General features: G+C 42.3%; 3 protein-coding genes across 3 annotated transcripts in view; 1 reads left to right on the forward strand and 2 right to left on the reverse strand.

Moving 5' to 3' along the window:
• PtA15_13A253 (uncharacterized protein) overlaps positions 1-2,283 on the forward strand; it is a gene marked incomplete at both ends in the record, with an annotated part of 195,940 nt that extends 193,657 nt beyond the window's left edge. Inside the window, one exon of the mRNA XM_053162432.1 lies at positions 1,772-2,283. Within this exon, the coding sequence (XP_053026408.1) occupies positions 1,772-2,283 (512 nt within the window). The remainder of the gene's footprint in view (positions 1-1,771) is intronic.
• Positions 2,284-5,180: 2,897 nt separating this feature from the next.
• On the reverse strand, positions 5,181-6,069 carry PtA15_13A254 (uncharacterized protein; the record flags this gene model as incomplete). The annotated part of the gene is made up of 3 exons (XM_053162433.1): positions 5,181-5,339; positions 5,424-5,561; positions 5,638-6,069. The coding sequence occupies 3 exons, from the start codon at positions 6,067-6,069 to the stop codon at positions 5,181-5,183; spliced, it is 729 nt and encodes a 242-aa protein (XP_053026409.1).
• A 6,822-nt stretch (positions 6,070-12,891) lies between these two features.
• PtA15_13A255 (uncharacterized protein) lies at positions 12,892-13,885 on the reverse strand (the record flags this gene model as incomplete). Its single annotated transcript, XM_053162434.1, has 3 exons — positions 12,892-13,109; positions 13,203-13,468; positions 13,716-13,885. 3 exons carry the CDS (start codon positions 13,883-13,885, stop codon positions 12,892-12,894), a joined length of 654 nt encoding a protein of 217 aa, XP_053026410.1.
• Between the last annotated feature and the right edge of the window lie 2,643 nt (positions 13,886-16,528).

Consider the following 16,528-nt stretch of genomic DNA (forward strand, 5'->3'; position numbering starts at 1 on the left):
GATGTATGCACGTTCGGCACGTAACCACGCGAAGACTGTTGGTGGAGCTATTGGCGTTGCACGTGATTGGCCAAAAGATTGCTATGATCAAGGGTTCTGGAACGGTCTGAGTAAATTCGAGCAGGATACTCTTTCAAAAATTCCAGAAGTCAACATTGCACAGATTGCTCAAGGCTTGACTCAGATTTGCCAAAGGGGTAATCACACCGGCTCCAGTGGTCCATCAGACGGAGGAGTGACAAGCCGTGGTCAGAAACGAGTTCAATCTGAAGAACGGAATGATGACCAGGTGGGAGGTGTCCCAGGCGCTAGCGGAGGAATGCATGTCAATTAATCAAAAATGATGGTTTTTGGGGGGCAGGTGATTTTGTGTTGGCTGTTTCTTTTCTTTTCTAACGGTGGTATCCTTCTAAAAGATGTTTTCTCCAATTGTACTTCATTTTGATAATCTGGAGGCTGGAGATAGTTGAAATAGATTCTGGTATTTTGGAACCGGATTGTGATGCCGATTCCTGTGCAAAGCGTAGATCCCGTGAAGAATGTGGGATCTGCAATCACCAGGTCAATGTCACCAAAACGTACGCGCGTACGTTTTGGTGACACAGGGCAGACCTACAAGTTGTATCACAACTAAGCCCTCTGCCAGGGGTTTCTAGCGCAACAGAGAGAACTTATGATCAAGATAAGTCCAATTGCAACTTATATGTAGATGAAGTGGGGTTTAAGTCAAAAACAACCAATCCTTCATCTACACTTGTGACCATTGTGATACCTGTTTGTTTGAGAGTTATTTCGTATGCAGAAAAGAGTGAATCCATATTACATATGATAATTCCCCCTGGGTTTATTTGGAGAGGGAAAGACAAACTTGGGTGCTAGGACCTGAATGCATATCTATGCCCTTCATGATTCTTAACGTATGACAAAGTGTGTTTCTTGATGAAATCAGCTGGTGGTGCTCCCTGCTGATAAATAATGAACAGTTGATTATGTATTCCTTTGTCTACAAGGGGATTAATTAACCTAGAAGATGGTCTCTCAGACCTATGTAGATTGAAGATTGAGTCAAATAGATTGTGGTTGTACACAACCCTTTTTGTTGATGCGTCACCTGCTTCCAATGAGAATATATAAGCACGCACTTTTCAATGGTTCTTGTCTCTTCCCCCCACCTCCCATAATTTCTCCACATCACAAGCGTCATTTAATCAACTCCATCAATTCTCCCAACCTATCCTCCTTACATATCAACACACAAAAACAATGAATACCGAGACCCCAAACACTCCTCATCCAGCTCCCTTACCAGCCGAACCCAATGCCACTCGAGAAGCTCCACCAACACCACCCCCAAGTAAGAATTTCATGGCAGTGGATTGTTCTTATTCCTGTTGTTCCTCTTACTGACTGATTACATCACACAGCTAAAGAGGTTTTAGAGCAGAACTTCCTTGGTCCGCCATTGCCAGCCCCAATGTTTGAAGAGTTCTCAACATCGATGAAAAGTAACAGCCTTCCTGAGCCCCTCAACCCAGACCAATCAATCCTCCAAAGCAAAATACAGCAGATTACAGCAGAGGAATTCAATCGTAACATTTCAACTGCTGAAACAACGTTACTTGGCTTGGTCAATCTGAGGCTGCCAAGGAGCCTCAAGAGGAAGATTGGCGAATGCGCTCATGAAATTAAAAACTCAAAATTGAGTGTGTTATCTGTTGAAACCATTCAAGAGTTTCCTGAACAAAAAGCTGATTTATTCCCTTCACCTTAGCATTTGAGGAGACCAGTGAAATACCAGACGATGAGGGAATCAGTATTACTGAAGCACAGCCACCCCGCCCATCTTCCTGTAGCACAACCTTGGTGTCCACAATCCCAAGAAGATCAACAAAGAAAAGCAAAAAGGCCAACTCAGTTGACCCAGCCTCGCTATTAACCCAAGGACGTGTTTCTGTTCCTACGAATTCCAACACTCCAGCGGCTTCTGATAACGTCAATGGTCCTGACCTCCCGGTGGTGAACACATCATCTGCGACACCTTTACTTGCCAACCCAGCATTGCAAACGCCTGCCACCCCCAGCCAGACCACATTTGACCCAGCCCCACAAACCATATCACCTGCCGAGTTGTTCAAACCTACCGGGCCTCAAATGGACAAGGGACCTCGAGATACCGAGAACAGTGCAGTTTCCGACTCTGCCAATTACGGTGGGAAATTACCTGCTCCTTCTTTCCTGCCCTATGTCATACTTCTATATGCTAACCCGTCAGCAGCCTACTGATAAATGATGGTTTTTGGATTTTACAGCCCCAGGTCCACCTCTGGATAACGCTCCTCAGTCCAAAATACCTGTACCACCTGAATCAAGTCATGAAATTGAGTCTGGCGGTAACCAAAACGACAAATCTCAAACCTCGGGAATCCCTGCTTCCCTTGCACCAAATACTTCCAACGGTGGTGATCCAGGAGCCACCAACTTGCCAACCAATCTAACTATCCTCAAGTCAATCGATGCACAAATTTCAGTGATCAAGATCTCTCAGGAAGTTGATGGTGTGAGGCCAAACTGGGAGAGGTACAAAACCACATGGGCTGCTCTCTCAAAACTTGCTCAATTTCGAGCTCAATCTCTCCAGAACCCAGGTCCACACAGCATGGATTTTCACTTTGAAAGAACTTCCTGCTCATACACTTCTTGGATTAAAAATATTAGCTCTCTGGGTTAGTTGCACATCCTTGTTTCACTTCATTTCACCTCAATAATTTAACATTCATCGTACTCTCCCCTCAGCCACCGACTTCTTAGCTCCATCTCCAAATGACCAATGGAACTGCCCAGACGTCATCAATTTTGATCTGATTTTGGTATTTGCCCAAAGAGAAAAAACTGGCTCCTCTGAGCCATTTGTCTCTCCCACCTCGAAAACCGAACATCCTGAGTCCACACTCATCCGATTTCTTCACCGTCTCCAAAGCCCACCTCCTGCAGTCATCTCCGAGTGGGCCAAGATAATTGCTGCATCAGTTGAGGTCATGGCTTTTAAGCTCTACAACCCACCACCTCCAACTCCTGATGCCAACAACGAACCAATTAACCAAGGTCTTCAGGTTCTTGAATGGCTTGAAGGACTCAAGAAATCGCTCTCAAATTTTGAAACGACTAGTGAGACCGACCAAACCTCTGCTGATGCCAAAGGAAATGTTGTCCAGCGCTCTCACGCCATCGATGTCCTGAAAGAATTTGCTAAGGTCATAATCGACGTATATATGGGATACATTATATTCCAAGTTCACGGTCTCAGTGGACCTCCACTAAAAAACAGCCAGGTCAAGCGAAAATCTCGAGCCCAAGAAGCCACAGCCAATCTGTCAAACTCAGGATCCAACCCTGGTCTCACTCAAATTGCTGCCGGAGACGCTTTAAAGACGAAAACCACGGCTGTCCAGAAACTCAAGGAAATCCAGACTAGGCACAACTTCCAGCCCCTCACCTACTTCCTTGTTGGCGGTGTTCGAGGTCTCTTTGTCGCTTCCAAAAATTACCGCCACTCCCCAGTATCAGAATGTATGTCATTCATCCAGTCAATGGCGGCAATTAATGAGTGGTCCAAATCACCTCAAACACCAGAGGAACCTATCTGGAAAAATCTGTCAGCATATCTGGTTGAAATCTTCAAACCGGCATTCCAGTCACCCGGTAAAATTGTACCTATCCAAAAAAAGCCAGATCCTCATGAGTTAGCACAGGCTATTACGGTAGACTTTTTGACCCATTGGAGGACCAACCAACCTAGCTGTTCATTTCTCATTCCCCAGGCACCTCGCCAAATCACCGAAAAGTAATGTGTCTCCTTGAGTAGCTCTGTTGCAGTACATAACCCCCTCCTGTTTCACTGTGTCAACACCCCCCTCTTTCAGCTCCTCCAATCTGCCAACAATAGTGTGCCTTTCTCTTCATTTCAGGTAAATGGCTGCCTATGTTCAATATCTGCCTTCCTTAGCTGTTTGTTCTGAAAATTGTCAGATTTTTGTGTGCTCCAAAGTGTGTACATAAAAATGACATTGAGTTGAAATAGATTGCACATGAAACTTTTGAAGATTTGCTTGTTTGCCCCAAAAATAACCAAATCGGCCTCTTTTCCTGTCCTGACTCAGGCAGTCTGATCTCTGTCAACTCCTTACTATGTCACATGAGGATTGTCTTGGCTCCTAGGTTCTATGTGCTTTAAAATAAAGCAATTGTCTTTTTCTTACCCTTGTAGTATACCTATTGAAGGCTATCATGTAGAACCCTTGTGATAGGAATTGTGTGAATTTTTGCTCCGGTGCAGACCACCACCCTCTTATCTGAAAGAGAATAATACCTGGAGGAAATATTGTCAATAGGTCCTTTGCACTCATTCCAAATCTCAGTTACACATATGTGACTTTTGTTTGTTACTTTAGACAATAATCAAGACTAGGGATATTCTAAGAGGCTGTTGACCGTCTTTTGCCTCCCTGTAAAAGTGTTTCCTGTCAAAATTCACCGATTTGAGTCTTCTTTTGTTTCAAAGGATTCATGTAGACACATCCAGCAGTGTGGTTATTTGATTATTCTGCACTGGGAATTGGTGAGAGATAATTGATTTTATGTGAATAAGTTTCATTTGGATTCACTTGAAAATCTTGAATGCTATCTGATGAAATCACTTCAAAGTAATTTCTTTGATTTTCTTTCTCTGAAATTACCAAGATGTAGGAATATGTCAGGAAGCAAAGGTCACACAGAAACCTTTGCTGGACATGTTAAGGGATAAGTGTCATGTAAAATCCAGTATTAAACTCAAACTGTGTTATATACTGCAAAGGCAGTCACCTGTTGCACTTTCTCCAATCCAAAAAAACAATATGCTGGCCAGAGAATCACGACTTATGCCTCCCAAACTGCAAAGTACTGCACTTACTCCAAGGAACCTTTTGCACATTCTAACTATACTCTATCAAGGTTCGATAACATTACACAGGTATTTGGCATGAGGAGGAGCAAGAATTTACAAATCTCATATGGCTTGGATAAAGCATCATCATTTTTTATCAAAGAAACACATCAAACAATGTCTCAAAGATGGGAAGGAGGAAACTTTTGGGAAGTGGGAAAAGACAAAGAGGAAATAGGATGAAGTGTTGTATTTTCACTTAAATCTGTTCAAGGCTGAATGAAATGATCTCTTTTTTCCGTTCCTTCTCTTTGGTAACTTCACCAGTGCCCAATCGTCTACGTTTAACTGTTGAATTTTTTTGGGATTTGACCTGAGGAAATATCTGGTTGATATTGAGCGTCCTAAAACTTTGAGGCTGTTGACCTTCGCAAAAAATAAGTGTCAATTGTAACCCAGCACAAGAAGCAGGAGTGGGAAAGTGTGGCAGCTGATCACTTACTGTTGTTTCCACAATGTGAGCATCCTTATAGGATTCAATCCCAGCCTTACCATCAAACTTGATCCAGTCCCCACGTTGAAGCTGACACATTTTCCCCAAAAGTTCAGAGTCCCAGGCAAGAAGTCGGATCGAGGCCCCCTGCAATCAGTTTGCATGAGTTCTAAGTGAGTTCAAAATTCATATAACTATCACCTAGTTTCACCAGACAGCGTACCTTCTTTGGTAATGCGTCCTGAACAGTCACATAGCTTTGTTGACAAGCAGTCCAATTGTAATTAACCTTTACCACATATCCAGATCCCCAGACGCGAGCCTTGTGAAATTCCTCAACCAATTCAAAGCTTTGGCCTTGGTGTAACACCCACTTTCCTTCGCCAACCGTAACCTTGGGGTAACCACCAAAAGTACTAGCAGTAAGGTATCCAGTGAAAAAGATTTGGGTTTCAGGATTGTAAATGAAAGGAGGGGGATCTGGGCTGCATGACTTTAGAATGACATGGAATTTTGACAGTTCAGAATATGGGATATGTTGGACTATATCATTGGAACTGATCACAGTGGTGAGATGGATAGTATTATCTAAAGATCCATGAATCGATGTGATATCCACTAGAGAAATGTGCAGGTTTCCAGATATCTCAAACATTGTCGTAAATTTCTAATGTGGAGGTCTGGAGACAGATAACAGTACTGGAGGTATAGGGGGAGTTGATAATCATGAGGGGTTTGATCATTGGTGGACCATTCCTATTTAAGTTATTTTGGTGGGACCTCATGTTCCAAAACCCCACATACCACCACAATTTCTGCAACCGATAGCTGCTTCACCCCTTTCAACTCTTTAATCAAGGGGAGAAGATTTACAGAAGGGAGTCCCACCACATATCCAAATAAATTACCACAGGGATGTTTAGACTTTGGGGTTTCCAATCAATAAATATTTGTGGCACACGTCGAGATGTCTAAGGGACACCAGCAGAAATAAGAAAAGGGCTTCTGTTTAGTTTTTTGGGGATGTTTGGTTGTGCCGTACATAATGAATAACTATACGCAAAACCCCAAAAGCAATATGTAGGTGTTATGTATGCAGAAGCACAAAGGTAATGATCACCATGTGATGCAGCATTGTTTGTGAGGCTTTATGTTTGAGAAAATGATTCACAAATGAAGTGCTTACACCACATTGAACTACGATAGGCCTTTGTCCAAAATGAATTTGACCGGTATCTCCACTCCTGTATAATTTTTATGTAAACTATAAGGGCCAAACACATCAATTCACCACGTATTTTTGCCCAAAAAAATCAATTCCCTGCATATTTCTGCCTCAAAATGGAATAGCTAGGGCTTGTCACCAAAACGTACGCGCGTACGTTTTGGTGACAAGCCTTCTGTGCTGGAAGATTCAACCTCAGCCAGCACCCCCACCTCAAATAAAAACTGTTGAAGCACTATTTTTCATATGACAATAAAACGCCAGTTCACCATTTGATGTCAGTCCAATATATACATCTTATCCTTCCCTTCTTGAAGTGGAGGGGGTAAAGAAATGTAAATTGTTCACCCCTCTTGCTAGCCAGTTAACATGTATCACAGTTTTGAACTGCAGTTGGGTGATATCCCAACTGACACTCCCTGACAGCGTAATTCATCTCAATGCACAGTACCTGCATGCTTGTGTACCTGTATTCATATCCCAACTGTCTGAAATGAATTTTTTTAGGGATATACCTCCTTCAACATATTTTCACCCAATGTCTAATACCAGTTTTTCACAACGATTTTCAATGTTACATACAAGTACATCCCAAAAAAAGTGCCTAGTAATTTAATGCTGGCATATTCCAGGGGAGATCCCCCCCAAAATCTATGATGTTGTCACAGAATGGTTAAGTCAGAAGCCTATGAAAACGTAGCATCCTTGTCTTTTCATGTTTAGTTTATTTGATCAAACAAACTACACTAACAGTGACCTGACTTCAATGTATCCAAACCTGATTGTGCCAGCTCCTCAAATCTTCCTCTTGTGATTTGAAACCTCCTCAACAATATCTAATTCACAGTTGCATTGAAGCAATCATCTCCAAACAGATTGGAAAATCAGAACCAAGAGCTGAAGGCATTGATTTGTATTCGATTCCAGGATAGCATCTCATACTTCCTCCGCAAAAGATTTTAAGGGGGGGGGCTATTCCATTTATAGACTCATAAATCCATATCATGTATAGGTATTGGATTGTTTTTGCCACACAATTTTCAGCTCATCTCAAAATTGATAAAAGTCCACTGCACCAACACCGCAAAAGCCACACCAAAAGGGTATCATCAGCTTTCCCATCAAGCAAATGAAACTTGAATTTCTCTGTTTCACTAGCACCGTGCATCAATTTCACGTTGATTGTTTGCATTGTGTTACTTCATTTCAGTTGTATGTGAAAGATCATGTTATTCTTATGCAAACCAAAAGTAGTGATTTAGATTTTTATTCTCTCCTGGAAGGTTCTTTCAAAAACATCTCAACTCATCCAAAAGTCATGTGATTATGTTAATGTCCCTTTTCCTCATGACTATGAGGCTTCTCATCAGGTTGAAGTGTTGGATTTGATTAACAGTTGAACTATGTGGAACATGTCTTCTGCTTTAATACTGATCAAAAGCACAGCAAAATTGTCTTCACGCAATGCAAATTTTCATGTGTATGCTTCAGAAACTAGCATCCTGTAAATCATAGACCCACTGATCTTGTCTAATCCTATATATGTATACTACATAATTCCTCACTCACGAAGCACCCCACTTTGCAGGCTGGTACAGTTTTGAGTACCCTGTAATTATTGAGGACCATGGAATTCCTGTCATCTCTCTTAAGTATTTGCAACAATTCAAGTTTTTGATTAAAATTGCATAAATTTCAAATGTTTGTTGGAAATAGGCAAACACTTCTTTGCTGGCCGACATCTTTGCTCATGCAGAGTATTCACGGCATCACACATCTCATTATTCTCTTTGAAATGAAACAGCCACTGCCCGCTTTAACTTGAAAATCTGTGCATCTGTCCAGCTTTCCATTTCATAGAGACCTTTTTCACCTTTTGCACATGTGTAACTTGAGTTTTTCGATTTGTTCTAATCTAGTATCTTGGCAAAAGTATTCTCCTTATTTTGTCTCTCATATTGAAGCATGTATGGATTACCCTTTTGATGGTAATTGTCAGGTTGGTTTCAACACCATGGAAGCCTAAGTGTGAATTTGCAGTGCCCAATGTGGGTTCTGCAGTTGAAATGTGCAGAATTGCTGTGCGAGTTGGTACATTAATCCTGAATTTATTTGCTTTCCTGCTGAAGCAAGCCAAATTGCACAGTGGGTGCCTCGAACTCAGGATTCCCAGATGGCTTAACTCAAGCCCCCTCCACGTTGCAGCAAACGCGATTTGCAGGAACTCGAGTTCGCTGGAACTCAGAAATCCTGACTGGTCTCTTCATGTGTCAGTATTAACACTTCCAAAAACTCATCTGCACTTCTAAAACAACCATCACTCTGCCTTGCTCCAATCAATCAACCTTCTTGACTGGTAGCTCATCTCCCTCGCTGCAGAGCAACAAACAAGCAAACGATTCAACCGATCAAATGAACAAACTACTGAACAATCAAACAAACAAACGATCGAACGATCAAACAATCAAACAAACGAACGATTAATCGCGCGCACGATTGCTTGCGCGTACAACTTATCTTTCAAGCAACCGCAGGTAAACAGCTCCTCCTGACTCGCAAACTGTGTATGTATAACATTCTTCATTCCATTCCGAACTTTAGAATCTTTGCTTCCTCCCCATTAATTGATCAATTAATTAATCCTCCAACTGACCATGATGCTTTGTCTTTTTCAGGGCCAATCGTTCTCATCTCACCCCCTCGTATGTACTCCTTCCACTCTGAGCATTCATTGTTGCTAACACAAAAACCTTCCCTTGCTTCAATATGTATCATTTTGAACAATGTCCTTGATCAGGCTCTGACAGCGTCATCACTAGGACCCGGCTTTCTTTTTTGGCTTCAAGAGTGTGAAAACAAACGATCGTTCAACATACCTACATACAAGGAAGTGAGTTGAAGCATTGGCTTGCCTTCCTTTCAATAGATTGATCGATTGATCAATCAATGAATCAATTGATCAAATGACATAATGATGAATAAATCACCGTTTGCTACAGGAAGCTAACATATGTATGATTCTTCTAACCTTACACTATTGTCACATAGCTTTCATCGAAAGACAAAACACGCTTCATTCCGCAATGCAGAACCAACATAAAACCGTGCCTCCGCAGCTCAACACCCGGGATCCTAGTGTCAACGTTAGCGGACCCAACAAGCGATCTGCAGACCATGGAGATGAAGAGTAAGCAATATTTTCCTTCCTCCTTGACATTATTGCTGGTTTATGAGCAGGTGGTCAATGCTGTTGGCCTGAGCATCCATTCAGGCCCGGTTGACCACCGTGTATGCTCAGTCTATTGGAGGAGGGTTGCTGCAGGATTGGTGCTGCTGGACTGAGCATCTATTCAGACCCGGCCCTTTCCCGCAAATATTTTTTCTCTGTATACCTATGTCTTTCTCAAGATGCCAAGGCTTGACTAACTTGTATCAAAACAGGAACTCATCCCGCAAAAGGGTGCGCCTGGGGAAAAACGTTAAGCGATGGGCGTTGAAGAAAGCAATTGCTGTTTCCCCGTTTCAAGCATCCGCCTCCACTAGTGAGACTCCAGAACAAGTCAATAAAGAAAACATTCCTCCTCCTGATCCCAACAACAACAATAACGACAACAACGACAACAACGACAACAACGACAACAACACTACCAAACACATCTACTTCTACCTTGTGCCCCCTAGCCGCCAGGAAGACCTCCAACCCTCAGAACCAATCACCAGCAATGAAACGCTACAACAGTATCATCACTTCACTCACGGAACGTGCATTGCCTCGCCTCGCGGTCAGCCGGCATTCTGCAAGGTCAAATATGTCCCTTTTGATTCAATGTCTCCAGAAGAGATTCAAGGTTGGGAGAAACTAGTCTGTCACTTCTTTGACAGGATGCATTATGTTGAGCAGGTGAAAAACAACGGGCCTCAAATGGAAGGATGGATGTGTGCTGATGGATGGCGTAAGGGATGTAAGAAAGAGTCGTTTGGACGTTATTTCTCTGTTGGTATACTCCGCAAGATGATGATCCTGGCCAAGTACGATCCTAAAGATGAGGCAACCTCAATCAAAGAAGCAGGTGATTTCATCTCACTCCAGCTCCAACACCTTGCCCCTGGCGTCTTTGAATCGTACCGCAAAACCCTCATCGAGAACAACTTGCCATCCATGTCTCACATGGAGTATCCTATGCCTTACGATGCTCTCGACTTCGCCTCTTTTCTCCCCTTCACCATGTACAACTTCCACAACGGACCCCACGTTGACACCGATGCCAACCATTGGACTCTTGTTTGCTGGATTCCCATCTTCAACCCAAGGACCGCCTCAGAAGACAACCCAATTTTGGCTGATGAAGGGTTTGATATGGTAGGAGGTCAATTCACATTTAGGAATTTTCAGCTTTGCTTGGACTTGCACCATTTTTTGGGTGTTACTCTCTGTGTTTTCAGGTCCAGGGATCACATACACCAGACTCTTCCTGGAGCTTCTCCATCAGACAAGTACACTCGTATAGGTTTCTCTTGTCAAATGTCTGAAGCTATGTCTAATGCTGTAGTTGCTTACATTAATTGCACCGCTCCCTCCCTTGAAGTGGCCGGCCAACAAAAACAAATAGAAAATGCTCAGAAGAAGTTGTAGTCTGCTCATATTTTCTGACTGCTTAATTCTCCTTTCTTTAATTTTATCTCTTTGCTTGCCTTTTTACGTCTTCAAATTAAATTTTACTTGAGCTTCTTGTTCCCCAAATTTTTGATTTGATATCTAGCTTTCCAGACAAAACTTACACATGCCTTTGCTCATTTTATTTTGACACATTTCAAAGTAAGTCCAAATGTGAGGCTACCAGAACTGTTTAACAGTCTAAAATGGACTTTAATCTACCAATTGGATTCAATACTGAAAAGTTATTTGTCTCCAAACAAAAACATATTTACAGACAAACCAATCTTTTGCATCTAATCTTCAGAAGAAACTTCAAATAACCCTTTCAATCTTCCAAAAAATTGAAATGGGAATCATGAGACACTCACTCTGGTCCATCACTTGCTCTAACTTCCATTTGAAAGCAGAGGTTATATTTGCAAATCAAATGGATGTGGTAGCTCTTACGGAGGCAGATTTGCAGCCAATGTTGTCTAAAATCCCTGCATGCCTTATTGGGGGGCATGAAAGATTTCATTTTCATGAGGTCAAACATGAGAAGGAATTATATTGTTGATAAGAAATGTGCCTTAAAACCATTACACCCAAATTCCAATTCACAGATAATAGATATGCAGAGAATTTGATTTGTGAGAGGAGGTGCCCACCCAGAGTATCTTGGCTTGATAATTCCTTCCTATGGAAAGCAAATAAATTCCTCACATTGAACGAGTCTAACTCTATCAGTCTTTATCTCCACTTGAGGGTGTGTGGATATCAAAATCTAATTTGAGTCTTACTTGCAAAAAGAGACTCCTCAAGTTCCACAATAATTTCCTCCTGGTTGCACCTGAATGTAAACTATGTTCCAAACCATACCTGAAGATGAATTGGAATATAATCTATATTACCTCAATCCTTGCAAATTTCTCTCATTGAAATTTTTGAATTCAAGAACTCACATCTTGTAAGACATGTACAAAGGGATAGGGCTTTAATTTGGATTGGTATTGTTGATGTGATCTTAAAGTGAATCAAACCAATCCAGTTGAAACAATTGTGATCATATCTAAAAATAGGTCTTTTTTTGCATCTAATAAATCATTTCTCATCACTGAACTATAATCTATTTCGTATAATATTTCTGCATATGCTGTAGGTTTGGGGCTGAAGATAGTGTTGCAATGAACATTGGGAAAGTCCAAAATATACACATAACATTATTCCCAACTGTTCTTGCAATACAAGTTTTCCATGATAAGTAGGATATGACATCCGTTTGACGTTGACAACACATGAGGATGATGAATGATTTATATATCAACCCAAGTTACACATAACATCATACTGAGAACCAAATGCCTTACAACCAACTCCATACCTACTTCCTAGAAGTTACGGAAGGTTCACTCAAAAAAGTTACATGAAAGCACTTGCATGCAAGTGCCATGGAAACATCCCTGGTGAGTAATTGGAATCCTGAACAAGATTTCTGAAAAGGATGGGTAGTAATTTCTTGCTTAGCAGAGGTCAGGTGGGGATAAGCTGAAATTCTACCAACATCTGACAAGATCATCATTCGTATTTTGCTTTCGATCAGTTCAGAAGTGAGAAATTCAAAATTCATCGTCAGAATCCTCCGCATTCATGTTGGAATCGGTACAGGTTGAGGCGGCAGTAGTTTCAGATCGATTCCCGTCAGACTCCAAGTCGGTGAACAATCCGTCAAAGTCTTCATCATCGGTCATATCAACTTCTTCCATGTTGGTATTCTCGGCCGTGATCAGATTGTTTTCTTCGGATTCGCTCTCGCTATTTAACCCGTTGTGATGGTCTTGAATCAAAATATCTTCGGAGACAATGCTGCTCAGCTCGTCTTCATCTAGTTCTTCATCTTCGTCCGCATCACTTTCTTCCATGTTAACACCACTCTCCAAATCGGCTTCTTCAGTAGAGCTCTCTTCGGTTGCAGACGCCTTGTCCGATTTGTCTGTATCTTCTTCGCCCAAAGTTTCAGAGTTGTATCCCGAATCTTCCTCTTCTTCCTCATCGCTTCCGAAGTCCGATTGATCTTGATCCTCGTGATCCACGTCGGATCGGTCTCGGTTCTCTATCGTGGCAAATGTGGGCCCAGTAGGGTCTTGACGCGCGGTTGGAAGCTGCTGTTCGTCGTTGCCTTGGTTGAGATTTTCTCTAGAAATCTACAAAAATGCTTTAGTTAGATTCAAGCAGAATGGAGAAAAAACACATACCATTTTAATTGGCTGAATCAAGGTGCCAGAACTGATGATCAAGAGGTATAATATTTATAAAGTGATATTTTGTATGCGGGAGGAAGAGAAGTCAGTCAAAGCAGTCGTTTTTCTCTTTATTTATTATCTATTTTTGTTCAAGTTTTTTTTTTCAAAAAGCATTATAAACTGGATAAAGAAAAGCTTACCGATGAAATACTTTGGTCTGAGACGAAATAGTGAGACAAAATAGTAGCCGATAAGACCGCTGAATAGGTTTGTAGGTATTCGAGAGGTAAGTTTTTTTTTGATTCGGAGAGAAAAGCAATCCAGCTGGATTGAGATTATTCAAGATGTCAAAACCGCCGAAAATTGGCATGATTTTGCCAAGCGTTTCTTTCCTGCTGTTTTTCGGCACAAGTAGCCAAGATAGAGAGCTGCTTACGCGATCACGATCAAGGCCAAATGTTGCCAGTAAGGCTGCTGCAAGTCAAAACAGGACTTATCCACGAGGCGAGATTGTTTGATGGAAGGAAAATCATTTGGTCAGAAGTGAAATACTATTATTCTAAAGTCAAGACCTACTTTTTTCTTTCTGACTGGTAATTTTCTTTTTGAAGAAAAAAGCGTTGATATTTAGCCTGGAAAGTTAACAGCTCACCAGTTAAGCTGCAGAAGATGAAGCCACATCGAGACAATGGACGATGGCTATGACCAGACGAATGAGAACATTCCAAAATGCAAAAAGAATTGTAAGCTCACTATTGGTAACATGATGATTGAAATGAACCCACGCTGTGCATGATATTGTTCCAGCCATTCTTCCACTAGTGACTGGTGAAATCGGTCAAAGAACATCGATGCTAGTCGATTGCGAAAACATGGGGAACGTTCAGAGATCGTCAAGTCTATCATTTTGGGCGGTGGGTGATGGCTGGTGATGATGATGATTTGGGATCCGGGTGGCTGTGTGTTTGTTTAGGCGCTGGGCTTCGAAGAGCCAACTTCTTGTAATAGATAAGCTCGCCTGGCGAGGCGCCCCCCGCGCGCCGGTCCCCCGGGCTGGCTTATGCTCTGCGCGCAAGAAGTTCGGTGCGCGGGTACAGAATACATATATATATTTACCCCGGAAAGAGTCCAACGTCATGCCAAAAGTACCAGGTTCAACTTCCCCTTTTTATCACATTTCATCAGCATCGTGACTGACTTTTCCTTTCCTTTGCTACTTCTTGGTACCAGGTACGATTTGCTAACCACTACATTTCCTCATTTCGCGCCACAATCAATATCGCCCTGGATCCCCGCACTTCTATGGCACCCAAAAGAGAATCCCGAGTACAGACCAAGATCTGTTGCTGTTCCAAGTGTAGCACTCACTCCTTTCAGAATGCAGACGGCGAGATACAATCAGGTGTGGAGTTAAGCGTAAGGATAGTCAAACAGCATGCGATAAATGATTCAATGAAGCAGGATAGAAGGCCCATGGAGGAAAGATCTTGAGTCGGTAAGTCTGGAGAAATGGTCTCTCTATTTTTCATTGTGGATACCGATCACTGATCAAGTTCTGCCACCCGATCCCAAGAATATTCCGAGTCAGAATCCGACAATTCTGAAGAGTCTGACGAGTCCGACCATTCCGACGAGCCCGACAATCCCAATGAGTCCAGCCAAACAAACACTCATCAAGATCAAGCCGAATCATCCGCCTTGAACCTAGTGCAATCTCAAATACAGGGGCTGAACACTAATACCGGATATCCTTGCAGTATGTAACAATTTTTTTAGGCTAGTTAATGATTAGGCGCTAACAATGTTTAATCGACAGGTTCATTCAATGTTCAGCGCTTCTCCTTTACCCATCCTGTGATTTTATATTCTTGCCTTGCTACCGCATTCCTGCACGTCATCAATCACACTTCAGTCAGCGTATCTTTGTACATCTTGAAATCTCAAAGAGATCTTGCCGAAATCACTCTCTCGTACGGTGTTCTTCAGCAACAACCTCGGCAACTGGGAATCTCTGAGCAAATTTCCATCAAAGATATACCTACCGATGTCCGCACGCTTGTAGACTGGCTTCAACTCGATCCTCGCCTCAACCTTTATGTTTGCTGCCGAGGTTGCTTTGCGCTCTACCACCACAAAAACGCACCCGATCATTGTACCAACTCTTACATTCGAAAAGAGCACGATAAAAACAATAAATCCATCAAGAGGACTAAAAAACCCAAAATAAAAAAAAACCAAACCCAAAAGAAGACTGAACAATCGAAAAAAATCACTAACCAATCCGATACAACAAAAGATTCAACAACCAATACCACAGCAGACCCAAATATTACCGATTTTTCTGTCTGCAACGAGCCGCTCTTCAAATCGCAGGCTGATCGCACCCCTATTTGCCAGTATGCTACGCAGGACTTGTTCCACTGGCTTGCCCGATTCTTTTTGAGGCCAGATATTGAAGATGCCTTGGATCTCAGCGCCTCACGATCCCGAAAACCGTACGACCCTCACCACGTTGAAGACATTCAAGATTCTCGCTGTTGGAAGGAGTTCAGCGGGCGCGATAGCAATCAGTTCACCGCTCGAAGCGAGAATATTGTATTTGGAATGTTTACTGACGGGATTAATCCTTATGGTAACCGAGTCTTGGGCAAACATGTTTCAGTAACATTCTTAGTCCTTGTGTGTCTCAGCCTACCCCACAAAATCCGGCGCAAACCCGAAAACACTTTCCTGGTAGGAATTGCTCCAGGGCCTAAGGAGCCATCTCTTGAATTTGTGAACTCAATCCTCAAACCAATCGTCAAGCAACTTGCCACTCTTTGGAATTCCGGGTTGCATCTTTCTCAGACCTACCGGAAGCCATCGGGACGACATATCTTTGCTGCCTTGTTACCTTTCTTTTCTGATCTTCCAGCTTTGCGTCGTACACTGGGCTTTGCCAGTTTTGCGGCCAATCGCATGTGCTCTTACCGTTTGATTACAAGAAAAAATATTACAAACATCGATCAAACCA

This window comes from Puccinia triticina, chromosome 13A (assembly GCF_026914185.1).
Source record: "Puccinia triticina chromosome 13A, complete sequence".
NCBI classification, from domain to species: domain Eukaryota; kingdom Fungi; phylum Basidiomycota; class Pucciniomycetes; order Pucciniales; family Pucciniaceae; genus Puccinia; species Puccinia triticina.